General features: G+C 46.5%; 1 protein-coding gene across 3 annotated transcripts in view; it reads right to left on the reverse strand.

The window, feature by feature from the left end:
- The window catches only part of CD247 (CD247 molecule), a 56754-nt gene that overhangs the window by 1970 nt on the left and 38311 nt on the right, over positions 1-16473 (reverse strand). For 2 of the 3 annotated variants that reach the window (XM_014947162.1, XM_014947164.1), the window contains exons 2-7: positions 8252-8358; positions 5633-5686; positions 4136-4219; positions 3380-3415; positions 2318-2374; positions 643-684 (exon numbers count right to left, since the gene is read on the reverse strand). In XM_014947162.1, coding sequence (XP_014802648.1) covers positions 643-684; positions 2318-2374; positions 3380-3415; positions 4136-4219; positions 5633-5686; positions 8252-8358 — 380 coding nt within the window. The remainder of the gene's footprint in view (positions 1-642; positions 685-2317; positions 2375-3379; positions 3416-4135; positions 4220-5632; positions 5687-8251; positions 8359-16473) is intronic. The other variant, XM_014947163.1, reaches the window with a different exon arrangement.

A 16473-nucleotide genomic window follows, 5' to 3' on the forward strand; every position in this document is an offset into this window, starting at 1 on the left:
ACCATTCGCTACAAATAAGCCACCTTACAGAGGGACTCCCTGCTATTCAAAAGAACTTTTTTAATACGTATTTCATTTTTGTCATTTTGAGATGTTTGTGACAATGTCTGGGCTTCTACAGAAAGTAAAATGCATTTTGGAACAACTCTGCCTGGCAGCCCAAAGAAAGCCTTATTGATGGACTCCCTTGCGACACTGAAACCCCCCAGTGCCCCAAGGGGCTGGAGGTGCTGCCCAGTTTGTGCTCTGTAGCCACAGTGAGACAGGCTGAGCCACAGATGCTTTGAGTTACAACAGCTGTTTGGCAACCTGAAGGTTTCCATTTAAGTGATAAATAATTTGGAGACAGAACTATCTGCTGCAGTCAAAAGGTGGTTCTCCAAGATGTAGGACTGCAGAAATGGTTCCTACCAGAGCAGCTAAACAAGTGACCCTGCCATTGTATGTAGGACATGCAGCCACTTTATCAAAGTACCAGCAGTGTGGTCTGTGCCTTGAATCTGAGTAACTGTCCTCAAGAAAGGTGCTTGGAAAGCTCTGCTTCATCATGCGCTGCTAACGGCGTGCTGAGATACGTAACGAGGGGCTACAGTTAAGCCATGGAGCTAGATGAGGGGAGCAGGTGCTGGATGTGTTGCCTACCTGGTAGAGACCTTCGTTCCCTTTGCCTCGTCGCCTCTGCTGCTTTTGGAAAAAGAAAGAACCATAGTTTAAAGGATGCTTTTACCATTATGCAAAAAGAAAGAAACTCTGACTTTCCCCCCATCCTGTCCTGAGGCTCAGCAGCTGTGATTGGCCTGATCACCCTCTGTGCAGGAGGGAAAGCACCTGCCAAGTCTGGACCAGCCCAGACACCCTGCAAGGGCTGTAGAAGGAGAAAATAGCAAGGATTGGAAATAAAAAGGGAATTACTTTGGTTTGCTGACGATTTTCCTGTCATACTGTTATAATGCTGCTATTTCTTTGATTTACTGTATGTATAGAGATTTGGCAACAATCCTGTAGACACTGATTGTTTTATGGGCTGAAGGCACACCTGGAAGAAATGGAGCTGTATTTTTTAAGTTGCTGCATATCACCTGGTGTGGGAGGGACTCTGCCCTCTCTTGGACAGGCACGGATAAGTTAGTAAATTCTCCAGCGCATATTTGGTAAGCTGTCTAGATGTTCAAAGGAGCTGCAAATAAGGCTGAGGACAAAATCACGCAGGATTCGGTAAAGGAGGTACTGGGACTGTCATGGTACAAGTAGAGCATACAACCAATGTTCCTCAGACCAGCCAGGTACAAAGAAAAACCTTCTGGAGGTCCCCAGTAATAGAAACAGTCATAAAAACATGGTAAGACTTCATATGCTCGTAGCTTCTAAACTGAGCTTGAATGGGGCAGGTGGGCATTAGAATGATAAAAAAGGGGGAAGGGATTAAACGTTGCTGTTCCTTCAGCATTTCTCAGCATGAAACTTTGTTATGAAATGCCCTTTTTTTTCACTTTTCAGAGGGAAATGAAAGGTTATATTTAAGACACTGATATAATATAGAACCTGTGTAGGTCACAGCAATTTTTCATTTTTGCCATAAACAGTGTCCCCAGATTTGTTTTTTTTCCCAACAGAAGCTTCCCTCCCTCACCAGTTTGTGCACAGAGCTAAAACTGCCTGTTTGTTGCTAGCTTTACATGTAACTGAGCTGTTCCTTCTTAAAAATTTGAGGGTGAAGGTGGCGGAAGGAGAATGTTTCCCCATTCCTTGTCTGAAGACAGGCACAAGGAGGAGCTTGCAAAGCCTGATTTGTGCCTATAAGGCATCTCGGCCTCCACAGCCCATAGAGGGGAAACCGTGAACCTCCAGCTCTGAGTTGCTCTGGAGGAACATGCCCAACTAAACGTCAGTGTCTGGGCCCCAGCCATTGCAGTGTGTGGAGCTGGACATCTCCTTCAACTGTTCCTCGCCCATCTCATACCTTCTGCCTCCTCAGCTGGGGCAGCCATCAGAATTTTTCTGTCCGAAAGTTGAAATACTTCCTCTTGGTGTTATTCAATCCATCCTGGGATGCTGCTGGTACGCAGCCCGTGGGACAAAGTTTACTGTCTGATCACCTTGTTCTATGGCTACTGTAATGCCATAGCTACCTAGCTTTCTTACTGCTGCACCAGACACACTGGTTACTACAGGGAAAAGGTAACTGCTCTCAGCTGTGCAACACGGGGACTTCCCTGTGCAAGGCAGCGATGTGCAGCCGGGGCTACTGCTCCGTAAGGGAGCAGCGATGAAGACTTTTTCATCCCGGGCTTTCCCCAGGCAGGAAAGAAGGACTCACCTCTCCCTTCATTCCGATTTCACTGTATGCCTCGCCCATCTTGTCCTTCTGCAGTGACTGCAAGCGGAGAGGGGGAAAGAGTCAGCGTGTTACTAGAAAAGCCAAGCCAGCCCCTGGGTGACCACACACCAACCCCGTGCCTCTGGGGCTGCCTTGCCTTCAAAGCTCCGATACATTCCAGAGAAGAAGGGACAGCGGTGGGACGCGGTGGCACTTCACCAATGTGCATTTAAATAGATGCTATACATGATCAAATCTGCTTAGCATATCAATACCACCTCATCTCCAAACACTTAACGAACAGAAGTCTACCTTCAACCGAGTAATTTATCTAGACTGGCACCAGACACTACAATCAAAGCCAGGTCACAGAAAAGCTGTAAGCAGCATTTGTTCAGGAGCAGCTCAGGCCCAGAGCAAAGAGAAGTCTAACACTGCAGGGTGAAGGTTAGGAAAGTGGAGCTCTTCCTTCCTCCATCCGGGGAAGCAGGTCCCACATGCTTATGACCAGCTGTGACCATCAGTGTCTGCTTTGATAGCAATGAAGACCGGTCTTGGAAATGAGCAAGCACTGAACACCCAGAAAGACCCAAGACATGAGCTTTAGCATTCGTGTAGCCATCCTTTGGAGCACAAACCACCACATTTAGCCAGAGTTAAATCAATTAACTCAAAAGGCTCCTAAGCAACCACTCTTAGATGCACTGGCATTTGGTCTTTGTCAGAGAGCCTGGAGAACAAGTACATAAAATACTGCAGCATCAGCCACATGGGAAGAAGGCTGGTTACTCACTAATGGCTAACAAAAAGGGATCAGCAGGGGTCTTGATCCAAATTCTTTTCCCCATCTGCCAATGTTTTTCTCCTATCACGGAGAAAGGAGCAGAAATTTTCTAGCAAAAAAAGGTTGAAGGGTTGAAGGGAAGAGAAGTATTTGAAAGCAGCTGTTAAGCTTGAACCAAAGCTGAAATTAGGTAGGGGGGGAAAAAGTCTCCTGTGACATAGAAACTCTGATTTCCAGCCATCCCTCCCTCTCCTCTCCTTCCAGCCCTCTGTACTCACAGTGTAGACGGTGTCCTGAGGGTTCTTTCTTCTCTGCTGTAAAACAAAAGATGAAAGTTGCCCACGTGTTGCACTACCAGCATCCCCCACCACCTTATATGTGCCTCTGCATTTGTTCTAAGGCATGGTTACAGCTCTGTGGGCATGCTGTACCCCTTACAGCCCAGCTTGCCTCCACCCATAAGGCTCTGTTAAGACAACTTGATGTCTGGAAAATTAATTTAATTTTAATAATTGGTAAAACTTAGCTCTTCTCTGCTCAATCCCTACAGCTGTCACCTGCAGGCAAGCCCTACGCGCTGATGCAGAAGGTTTCCCCTCCCTTTTTCCTTTGAAACCGTTGAGCTCTGCAGCAGAAACAGTTGTTTTGGCTGCCACTTTACTTTGTTGGCACTTGTGTGGCAGCACCACGTGCGGCGAGCTCTCCTGAAACACCCACTCCTGCCTTGCCTGTTCCACATCCGCCCCACGGCTGGGTGTCACTTCCTATTCTGGGTGGCTGCGAGCTCTCAGCAAAGTGAACGTGGGGTGCGAGGGGCAAAGATCAAAGGGGGAGGAGGGCAGTTTACTTTTGTCCCGGCACGCTGCAGCCACCCGAGTTACTACACAGGTTTTTGCCAGTCCCTCTCCAGGAAGGCAGTAGTGCTTAGCAAGGCGTGATGAATGCCTGCGTGTCTGAACAGCGGTTAGACCTGACAAGGAAGGAACCAGATTAAAAGAAAAAAAAAAAAAGGTGGATGTGTGGGAGGAAGTTACCTGGTGTCTCCCGCCCAACTCAGGGTCTGCACCTCGCTTTGCCCCCAGAACATCGTATTCATCGCGGTGTCCACGAGACAGTTTCTGAAAGGAAAAAGCAAGAAGCAGTGACGGACATTATGATCATGAGAAAATAGATCTTGACTTAATGCAGGAGAAGAAAAGGAAGCCAGTTTGCTGTCCAACTTCATGGGTGTTTTAACAGAGCTAGACAGTATTTTACCTGTGAATGCAATTGTCAACTAAAATTTCTATGATTAAGTCATGGAAGCAACAACGAGTGGTTTGTGCAGCACAAAACTGCAAGCCATTGCATCAAGAACCTTTCTTAAGTAGAAATGAGCTGAAAATAAGAGCACACGAGGGCGAGGGACTCTGACTTTCATGCTTTCTCACCCACTGGTGGGTGAAGATGCACGAGCTTGATATTTTTTTTTTCTCACAGAAGAGCTCATCTAAATTTGCATCAAGTGGCTGTAGAAATTTTATGTGCAATGCATTTCTGATCTGGGAAAGGTTACCTTGGAAAAGGGCAAAGGAGAAATTTCAGGTCAGAATAACACAGCTGACAGCGTGGTACTGAAAAGGTGACAGGCAACATTTCTTAAATTGAAAAAAAATGCATTGGTGTTCATACATTACACAGTTAAACAGTAGAACTCATCACAGGATGTGGCTATGGTCAAAAGCGTGAGAGAAAAAAAAATTAAAATCAAAAGACAACCAGACATAGCAAAAATAGCTGGAGTTTAATGCTGCCATGAGTGAGCAATTTAGCTAGGAAGGACAGACAGGATCTTGGCTCTGCCCTTTCTCACTGCCTGAAGCCCCATCTGATGCTGGCTACAGTCAGGGCACAGTGGCCGAGGTACACCTCCAGTACGATCTCGTACAACAGGTCTCATGCTGCAGGGAAACAGGAAAGCTCCTGGACGGAGACAGCTGGACTGCAATGACTCAGGTTCCACACACTCAATGTTGCAAGAGCTACAGTCTCCCAAAGTCAGCAAGGCAGCATTCCTGGGCATTTACCCTTTCTCCAGTGCACATCAAATAGCACCAGCAACAGGGGTGATGGTGTGCTTCTGATTCCCTGAGGAACACCGATCCACAAGAGCTACAAGCCAGCTGCAGAGGGCTGGGCACACACACACACACACAGTGCTCTCCCAGGCCCATTAACATTTCGCAGTGTGTCAAACGCTGCCTGGGGTCCTGGTACACCTTCAGCTCAGCGGCTTAGATCAGGACCCTACAGCCCATATGACTATCATCTAGCATCCAGCCAGACAAGTGACAACAGAAGCTGCCCTTGTCAGATTTTACTTTTCCTCCTTACAGCTGCTGTGCTGCACATTTGGTTCTATCGCTTTCATTAGCTGGGTCATCAAGTTTCTCTGATCCACAGGCAGTTCACTATCCATAAGTGCCCCAAAAGGCCTTTCTGGGTAGCAGGTTTGAAAACAAACAAACAAAATAAAAATAGTAGTTACTTACATTATACACATCATCCTGGCCTGGCTGCAGCTGCACTTCAGAAGCCTGGGTAAGCTGGAAGAGAAACCATACCATGAGCAGAGAGCCAGTGGCTCCTTCCAGGCCTTTCATTCCCTCTCTCCTGTAAGTTACTGCCATCAGAAACAGGGCAATGCAAACGCAGCCACCCGTGGCACCGATGGGGCTACAGGCAATGCAAGCCCCTGCTGCGCTGGTACTTACATCCACGTGCCAGGTTGCTCTCAGCAGCCAGGCCATTTCACCTGCACGTACCACCAGCTCCCTGCTGCTCAAAGTACCTGTGGGTGATTCCCCCCTCCCTCCCCCGACTGCCTTTGCTTTCCTATTCTGTGCATATCATAATCCTGTGCAATTGGAAGTAGTTCCATCAGGCTATAAAATCATAATTGTAACCCGTGTTAAGAAAAACTGGCTATCTGGGGTTGTTAACAACCAAAAGCACACCCCCACACACATCCTCCATCCTGCAAGACCCCAGTCCTCCTGCAAAGTTCCTGGGTGACCTCAGTTCCAGCAGGCACAAGGGATCCTCACACCCCTTGGGAGCAGCACCTGGCTTGCTGGGGCAGTAAGAGCTTCTGTTTTGTATTCCAGTCTGTTCAAAAAACAGTGTCAGACTACATTCTGTGTTGCTTAGCCTTCTTGAGTTATTACCATATGTTAAAATCTTTATTAAAAGCAAATCTCAAGATGGGATTGTTTTTAGACATAGGATAAAATTGACTTTGCTTTTTAAAGTTGTATTTGTAGTAATTGCAGGTTAGGTACCCTACTGCTTTCCCTGTGGAAGTGCAATTTTTGCCACTGAACCTTTGGGGGGGGCAGTAACTTACCAAGCATCTAACCCATGTTTCTTGCAATGGAGCCTGAATATTTACGTGCATCATCCGTGTGATCCATAAATAAAAAACTCAGAGCAGAGATAAGTCTGTGCCCTTGGCAAAAGCCTCCACAAACAATTCCTTTGGCCTGGAGGTGAGGTCAGAGATATGACACAGCTTGGAGGATTTGGAAAAAAAGTCTTATGTTTGGGACAAGACAGACACCCCTTGGAAAATGCCCCACCAGCTTCTTGGTGCTTTGTGGTGGCGTTTCAGCTGCAGGGCCTCTGCTGCTTCCGTCTGCGAGGTCCCAGTGTAACCACAGGCAAGGCTTTCCCCTTCCTTCTGCTGCCTTCCCCCATGCAGCAGCCTCCCTGCTGCAGCTGAACGCTACTGCAGCCGGGCTCTCCGGGAGGACAGCGGGCTCTCCCGGACCTAAGTGTGAGGGCTGCAGCCTCTGAGCAGGAGGCCGTTTCCAGCTCCAGCTCTGTCCCTGCAGGAGCCCTGGCGGGTGAAGCCACGGGAGTTTCTGCCCTGGCAGCAGCAGGCTTGAGACCCGCTCTGGGTGGGGGAGGAAGGGTGGCTGTGGCAGGTTCATGCTCCTCCTTGGATGCTTTGCCGAGCTCTCTTCAGCTATGGCGCTGTCGCCCCACACCAGGCGAGGTGCCCAGCTCCTGCCGGTGAGCACCGTGCACCCTCGGTGTGCCCCACCAGCTCGGCCATCTAACAGTCTCAAAAAGACTTCCAGTCCCACAGCAGCACTTCCATCTGCAGTCGGGATTTACACTGGCAGCAAAAGTGGTTTCTCCTTTGCCGTTACCAAATTCTGCTCATTTCTTCCAAACATCCCTCCCTCCCTCCCTCTGGGTTCAGCACTGGCTCTGTGGTCCTGAGAAATGATCCCACCAGCACCAGCAGCAGCACAACATCACCCTGTCTGGGCTCCTGCTGGTGATCTCAGCCACAAGCTGGCGAGAAGCAAGCTGAGATCCCAAGCACAGCAAGCCTTTGCATCTAGGGGGGAGGCTGAGCCAGATGTACAGACAGCAGCCACGACACCTCCTGGCCTGCTTAGGCTTGGCTGGAAGCACCATTGCACTGGAGTGCCCTGTGCTCCAGGGAGGCAGACAGCACCTCGCCTACAATTAGCAGAGTTCTCAGAGCCTGTACGTGCCTTGAAACGTACATCACCCCATCACATTTTCTTCCGTGGAAGCGCACTAAGGCCATTAAGCATCTCCCTGAATTCTGAACAGCTGCTGGATGGTAACAACAGCCCATCCCTCCAACTCCTCTCCTGTGGTTGTTGGGGGTTATGTCATTTGCATCATCACACTCATACTATCAAGGATGTCTGACTTCTTGAGCCATTTTAATACATCCTTCACAAGCTTGGCATTTATCCTGGATTTTCTGTATATCCCCTCCTCTCCAACAACAAAGCAGCAGAAGAAACCACATCACTGTTGATCAGGCATTTCCCAGCTACAATATCCAGAATCTCTGACAACATCCACAACTGTAGCATCAAAATCCTCTCATATACTCTTTTCTCCTCCATTCATGAGCCCTCAGAAAGAACTCCCCCAGATTGCTCAGGTTGGCACCGGAAAAGAAGGAAAGCGGGGGAAAAAAAAAAAAAAAAAAAAAAAGAAAGGTAAAAGAATTAAAATGTTTTATTCTAAGAGACATGTTTCCTCTCCACCCCCACGTTCCAGCTAAGCCAAACTTGTTTACAGCACCCAAGCCCAATGCACCAGTGTTCGGATAGACTGACCTTTGCTTTCACAAAAAGGGCTGTGATGATGACTGCGTAAATGAAGAGGAATCCATCCAGTATGTAGCAGAGTCTTGGGTCTGTCAGTCCAAGAACTGATGTAGCATCTGTATGGAAACAGCAGATACATCAACAACCAAGGCCATTTTTGTATCCCTGAGTGCTTGGTGATAGCATAAGTGTGGCAGTGCTGCGTGGTCCTTCATGAAAAAAATAGCCATTATGAGGGCAGTCTGTCCCTTTGCAAAGGAGATGGAAATCTGAGTAAGAACCATTGGATTAATTTGGTCAGGAGGGACCACAGCAGGTTCAATGCTCTGTCTAAACAGGGTCAGTTAGACCAGACTGTCTGAGTTAGAGTGTCCCCAAGGATGGAAACATTTGCAACCTCCCTCAACCAATACAGGACATTTCACACAGAGTTTCCCACCCCATGGAGTCCATGCTCAGCTCCCTGCAGCTCGCAGGCACGGGTCAGGGGGCGAGCGCAGGAGCTGCATGGAGATAAGCATGGATCACTAACGCTGCAGTTACTGCAAGAAAGGCTCACACAGAGCATTTGTTTTCTGGGAAAGCCCAGCAACATCTCCTATAGAGATTCAGTACAGGACCTCGTTACAGATTCCTTCATCAGCTAAAACGTGTGTGTGTGAAAGAAACTAGGTCTATTTGAACAAAATTTTATGGAAGGGTTTCTCAGGACAAAATTTTATGTTAAATGTAAAGAAAGACTGACACCATCATAGTCGACTGAAGGTCCAGGCTGAAATTGTTACTCTACTTTATTCAGAAGAGGAATTTGAAGATGCAGCTCCTGTATCCCAGATTATATATCATAACCATAAAGCTGCAGTGTCTTCTCTATGAGGGTTCTCTTGGGCTTCCAGTTTGGGGATGTTGGAGACAATTAATCATGAGAAGGGCACTACGGGCAGGAGATCCATGAGCTACCACATAAGACTCCCTGATGTGCTTCTGCTTTGAGAGAAGGTTTAAACCTGAATTCCCTGCACGTGAACCTCAACTGGCTGGCTCTTGTTGGCTGGATCAGCCCCAGAAGATTTTTAATTTTTTAATTTATTTTTAAAAGAAATGTTAAAACTTTTCTGAGGAAAAAAAAAATATCTATTACTACCCTAATAGACAACTCAATAAAATTGTTAGAAGATGTTGATGTTCATTTCTTTATCAACATTGCATATGTTTATACCCTGGTGGCATCAAGCATGGTTTTCAGCAGCTAATACTGATGAAACTGCCCCTGTATCAGTTCATAAACGTGCAGTAAGTTAACAAATGCAGCTAAAAAAATCAAAGCAATTCAGGTCAAGAATCCTAAGTAACTATAGATCCAATATGCCATCCCCAAAGTAAAAGCTGTATTGCACAATTATTTAAAAAAAAAAAAAAGTCATTTAAAAACGAATCTGAGATGTGCTTTGTACAAAGAATTGGAGGGAGTTCAAGAGAGAAAGACAAGAATGATCAAGAGCCTGTGAAGCCTTTCAATGAAGATAAATTGAAAAGAATTTATACGTTTCATCTCCTTCCTAAGGTGAACAAAGTAGGGCAATTCTTATTAACCAGATGTGATGGAGGGTAGTTGAACCACTCAGTGCAGTGCTTCACGGTGCTGGAGTTACTCCAGTGCTGAGAGCAGGGCCATTCTGTGCGCTGGGGTTTCTTCCTGGCCCCACTGGTCCACACTGATGAGTTCATTAGAAGAAACTTGCAGATGACACTCAGGCACTACACACTCACCACCGTGAGGAAGTCTCCTTTGCAGAAATAAAGTTAATGATGATAGCCTGTCACACTGCTCAAGTGTGCAATTTGTATAAAGCATGGCTGAAAAGCCGTGCCTGGATACTTGGTAATGTAATTGTAAACTCTCAAGCAGGTGATGGTACAATCACTGTTCCCACTGAAAGTCTAACACGGTCAGAAAAAAACCCCATATTTCCAAACAGTAGATTTGTTCGCTTGTCTGAACTAGGAGTTCACATTCATTTTTTTTAAATCATGTTTTTAGAAACAAATCCACGGAAATAAATTAAGACCCTAGATGGTTTTCCTTCTTCCCTTTCTATTTCTATTACTTTAAAAATAAGGTTCAAAGTACTTTATAAACAATAACCTTTGCCGCATTTTTTTCAGGATTATAAACCCTCATATACATGAGGTAAATAGAGATGAAGTTATTTGCCTGACATTGTATCTTAAACCAGCAAACAAGTTGAGATTAGCTTCCTAGAGTTTTTCTTCTAAATATTCACAGGACAATATTTTAGGGCAGAGTTGATTTAACACAAAACCAGCTTGAATTCCATTAGACTCGGTAGCTAAAATGCAGCGTTGGGGAATACAGCTGTACAGCATCCGGAGGCAATTTGTTCCTAGCAGTAATTCAGCTGCTTTTGCAGAGTGCAGCAGCCTGCCCCGGTGTACCCTGGCCGCCAGCTGGATGTGTTCAGAAGCAGCTCAAGGATTTCCAGTGGTGCACCCAGATCAGAAATACAATGTAAGGAACGTGAGCAGCCCAGCACAGAGCCAGGCACAGCCAGGGAGCCTGGGGGTAACTGAGATGCCACTGAAAAAGGTTTTGGGGCTCCTAGTCCTGACTCCCCTCTCCCTGTACCAAACAGGGCACGTTCACACTGTCATCTCAAGTCTGGTATTTCTCCAGCATTAATAAACCCCCTCAGACCAGGAGGAGCTTGAGCAGGAGATGTAGAGGACTAAGGAGGAGAAGTCAAGAGTGCAAGGAATGTAGCTGTAGCTCTGTGTCAGCCATGGTCAACCTTTTCTGACTCTGCAGAGCAGCCCCAAGTGCCTATGTGTTGCTTATCTGGGACAGTCTGGCCCCCGGCACCCCAGGCAATGCATTAAAGTTGTTCAGTGAGGGAAATCCTGCTAGACACAGCCTGGCTGTGATGGTTCCCGGAAAAAATATGTATTGAGACAATGATAAAGTCTAACATTTAGAAACAAACCAAGAAAATGAATTACTTCATGTCTTTGCCTTCCTTAATATGTTTGATTTCTGTATTTAAAAAAAAAAAGGTACAAAGCACTTTCTAAATAATAACCTTTGCAACAGCTTTCTGGATTAGCAAGCAAGACAAAGACGAAAGATACAAAGCCTATTGAAATAAAGGTCAAAGAGATACGAAGTAGCAGTTAAAACAGCATCCATTCATTGAACAGGATCAGTTAAGGTTTTTAAATTGTTAGAGAGGAGGTTACTGCCTCTTCAAAAGTTGCACCACATGCACAAACAGTCCCTTAGGCCCTACCAAAAATGTACTCTCTGCCCCTCATCAGCCCTGAGACATGGTTTGGGGGGCTGAGGCCAGGGTGGCAGCGCTGCAGTGGATGGGCTGATGGTGAGGTGAGCAGAGCCAAACCTGCCAGGCTTGAGGGACCAGTCACATTCAGCTGCCTCACGCAGAACAAAGCACCAATAATAAACATTTCACTGATAATTCCCACTTTGTTAAACTTACAGATCACCCGGTGCGGTGAGCAGCACAGCATCTTTTCAATAAGCATTTTCCACCAGTGTTTCACCAGTACAATTTCAGCAGTCCAGTAAAATACAGCGGGATTTTAAAGCAAGATGTCTAAGAACAGGCAGGCGGCACAGGACATGACAAGTCACAGCCCTGCTAGGAATACAGTTACGTTGCATTGTAAGCGATGCCAAGCTGACTGCTTAAACATGGCTCAAAGAAACAGCATCTCTCTCTCTCCAGTCATCCAAAAAGAATTGAGTCACGAGCCGACATCTAGATACACAAATATACAAGGTCCTAAGGATGAGGCCAAAGTGTTGCTCTTTCTCGGGAGGGAAGCAAGCTCTGAAGGAATAGCGATTAGAAAGTTTGCGCTAACCACGTGCTCCTATGCAATGAAGCTGCACAGTTAGATCTCCCATTGCACACTGGGAATGACAATTACTCACAAACCACTGGGATGTTAAGGAAAACCAGAAAAAAACTATGCAACTTATAGCACTAGGTAATTATTTTTCTTTTAGGAGTTTGTACAGGAGAAGCTATGGAAAGCCGACAAGAGGACTGGCAGAGCCATGGCAGATGAGGCAGCAGGTGAAGAGACAAGCTCAGTAAGTGGGGCACTGCTACATTTCATGGCAAGATTACCAGCCCTTCTCAATCCCAAACCCCAGGTGCCTGCCACCATGTTCGGGACTCTTTCCCAAGCTGCGCTTCTACTGCTGAGAAGTTTCTTCCCAGCACCTTCTCCTTCCAAACCCTGGATTTCTGTTCCCCTCTTCTCTCCTCCCACCAGCAATGCAGCCCTGCCCTCCTCTATGCCTGGGCACGCTCTCACGCGGCTGCAGGGCTGTGGACACACACCCAGACCCCAGGCTCACACACCTCCATCATCCTGCCCCACACTCGCACCCCCAGAGCTGCACTGTCACTGCTTCTGCAATAACCCCCTGCCACCTTTTACTTTTTAAAGTATGGGGAAGAGAGGGGAGCAAAAACCCCAAACTGCTGGTGACAAGCGAGTGAGAAAAAAAACACCCCTCCAGCAGCAGACCCAGAGCAGCCCTGGTAGCCGAAAGAGAGGAAGCCCGGGGGCCGGCGAGGGAGGCCATGCTGCGGGCGCCCGCCTCGAGAGCGCTGTGTGGTGTGGTTTCGGAGAACAGTTTCAACTCCCCGGCTCAGGCCCAGCACCAGCTTCTCTGCGTGTGGCCATGGTGCCAGGGGGGTATCTCCAGCCACCGGCCCACCCACTGCTTGTGTGCACCTCCGGCAGCTCCCCTGCTCCAGGCGTGGAGACAGCTGGGGATCCCGAACCCCCACATCCAGGCACACCTGCCCCACTCCGAAACATGGCATGATCGGCAGGTGCTGCACCCTCAGGCTGCCTGGGGTCCCAGCCCCAACAGGGACCTGCTGAAGCAAATCACTGAAACACGGCCTGGACCTGTGAAACATGCCAGTGCCTTTTTTTAAAAAAAGGGTTTTCCCCCTCCAGCATCTTTAGCGTGTGTCTCTATTGAGTTAGACCATGATTCCTGGTAACAGTTTAAGAAGTACAGATTGTAAAAGCTGAAGTACTTGTAAACTTAGATCAAATCTGTCACCATAAAGTTTTCTCTCTCCCATGGCCCTCATTAAGTGATTCATTTAAGAGTTTTCTTTTTAGGGCTTACCAAAATTATAAATGAAGAGTTATAAATGAAGAGTTTTATCTTCCCTAAAACTGAGTTTTTCAGTGAAGCCCATGAAAACCAATCCCAGCACAAGAGATTTATTGATGCAACTGCAGTTACATATGAAGGTGTTTAAAGGCAGGAGCTGTCGTGCCTTCTCCCAACAACCCAGAGCTGCCACAGCTACACACTGAGGCGAAGGAAGCAGCTTTTCTCAGACGCTACCATCCTCCTCCAGCAGTGACCTGGGGGACTCACAGTCACTGCATGCAATTCACCTCACTTCTATCCCTTACCTCCCCAAAACCTCTTGCTGCAGGTTTGTGTTTCCTGACTCCCACCTGGGAGGTCAGACTCTCACAGCTGTGGGTGCCACCGCCACCACGTCGCACACAAGGCGCCCACCAGATTTTTCTCTACGGAGGTCCAACGCAGGGAGAGGCCGGGTGTGATGGATCCTGCCTCGCTGCCGCTGTCTGAAAGCAAGATGCAGAACTGCAGATAGCTGCCTGGGCTCGGGCAGAAAGGGAAGGGAGATGAGCACCCCGCATGGTGCTTCGCCTCAAGTGTGTATGGGCTTGCATCTGAAGAGACAGCCCAGACTAAAAGCCTAAGGATTAGCCACCTAAAATTATGAAAGATAATCCTGTTCACAAGGAACATATGTATCTTGGGGGGTTATTTATTTATATATTTCTGTATTTTTTACTCATAAATAATAAACAAACCTGGGACAGTTCAAGACTGAAGAAGCAGAGGTCAAATCCCCCTTCCCTCGCAGAAGGAAGAGGTTCCTCCTTGCCATCATTTGGGCACACAGATGGAAAAATCTGAGCAACAACAGCTGCGGAAGAAAAGGCCCGGATTACACCAGGTACAGTGTATTAACAGGTCTGACTTGCACAGTATCCAGTTAACAGAAATGAGTGAAGTGAAAGGAGTCTCTTGCACCAAACCAAATATATGAAGTCAGGAGTCTTCTCCCTTTGTTCAGAGACTAAAGGTAGTCCTGTTGATCATTAAATTATATGAAGATTACAGAGCCAAGTAACACTTTCGACACAAAACTTCCCCACCACCATATCTGCAAAACCTGCAAAACATATTCGCCCAAGGAAAGCCATCAGGCTCCTACCACAGGAAGATACGAGAACCTTTTCGACAGCAAAATGCCATTGAGCTTGCTGCCTGAAGAAATTTCTATGTTTGTCTTTTCATACCAGCCACTTGCCTTGGCAAAAAACGTTAAAAGCTATTTACATTACTGTTTGTGTTTTCTTTTCCTCACCACCAGTTCCTTTAGCACTGAGGAAGACTCTTGTATTTGTCGTCAATACATCACCATGTATTTGCGAAACACAACATGACCAAAAGCACATGAAGTTCAACATTACGTTTTCCTGCTGTCCTCAGCTTATAGCCAAGAAGCAAACCAGATCAGAATTCAGGTTACAATACCAGATGTTAGGCAGCCAGAGAATAATTACATTTTAAAAAGGAAAGTATTTCAGGTCGTTAACTTCCACTTTATTATGCCAAGGGATGTTAGCACTATGGAAACATGAGGTCAAGATAAGGTGCTTTAGGATCCTGGTGAGCCCTTCATACTCTGCTAGGATCCCTTCCAGGTAGGCACTATCACAAAGTTCAAGTAATGCAAGTTTCTGTCTGATTGTCTGGGAAGAAATAGAATCAAAGGAAGGAAAAGATGCCACAAAAGGCCAAACATTTTCTAGCACATCATGGAATAAAGACTTTAGTAAAAAGTTCAGGGTACTGTAACAGAAGCAAAACAGGAATGCCTCCAACAGCTGTCTGATTTGTGGAAATGGGACCCAGTGTGTGCAAAAAATTAATAAATAGTCTACCTTTCCAGTCTGAAGGTGAAGACGATTAACTTTTAACATATTGTTAAAATAAGGCAATCTTTCTGCCCTCCAAATCTTTCCAGAGCCTCGTCAGAAACAGAAAGGAGGGGAGCGCCTTGCTCATCTCTGGAAGGGGACTCCTCACTTCATCAAAACAGTCAGTCATTCTCAGAAAAAGCAACTGCTTTCACTTCTCAGTTTTGCAAGAACTTGGTGCAAAGGGCTTTCCTGAAGCGGGTGATTGCAGCACCTGGATATCCAACAAGCTCAGGTGACAGATGCAAGCCGCGCAGCTCTTCCAGTTTTTGTAGGGTTTTTAGATTAGACATTTGCTTTTACTAGACCTGTCTTCATCAGGGATAACAGAAGTTTAGTCCGGTTATTGCAAAGGCTGTTCCCTGCTGTAACTTTTCTATTGTCTGATCTGATCTGGTGTTAAGTACCCCAAGAGGCAAAATTTATTATTCAAACGGTTGTTTCTAGGTCTCTTACCCCTTCCCTTCCCCTACCAGTTCTCTCTGCGTATCCCAAAACAGTAACTCACTCCCGACTGATTTACTATTAGGTGGCCTTTTCACGTTTAGCTCCTACAACCCATTGCACATGATGGAGGATTACTTAAAATACTTCAGTCTACATCTCGACTTACTGGGAATCCCAAAAGAGACTACATGCAGCAAGGTTGAAGAAAGAGACGCTAAGTCAGACAAAAGATGCTGTTGATCACAATCAGGTGTGTTTCGCTGTTCAGTGCACACCTCACAGAGGTGGCAGACATTCCCCTAGCACTTTAAATTAACACTTTTAAGTCAGACTTAAGAAAAAGCAGTGGAAGTATGGTTATGCTAAGCAGCTTGCAGCTAGCTTGCTGCTGGTGGCTCCGGTAATCAACTATGCTGATAACATGAATCTTTCTACTAGCTGGGTAATAAAGTAATAGAAATATCCGTGCACAAAATATTCAGAGTCAATCGGCAAGCACAAACTTATCAGTGCGTTTTCTTCTTGTCTCAGTGTTAATACAGGGAGGGACTACTCTAATTTTGCAGCTTGTTTCAAAGTAAGTGCCAAGATGCACAGGCCCAACAAGAGACTTAACAGGACTGTCTTGTCTCAGGCTGAGCTCAGTTTCAACTCTCTTTATTAGCTGCAAGAGAAGAAAAGTA

This window comes from Calidris pugnax, unplaced genomic scaffold, assembly GCF_001431845.1.
Source record: "Calidris pugnax isolate Ruff unplaced genomic scaffold, ASM143184v1 scaffold95, whole genome shotgun sequence".
Lineage (NCBI taxonomy): Eukaryota > Metazoa > Chordata > Aves > Charadriiformes > Scolopacidae > Calidris > Calidris pugnax.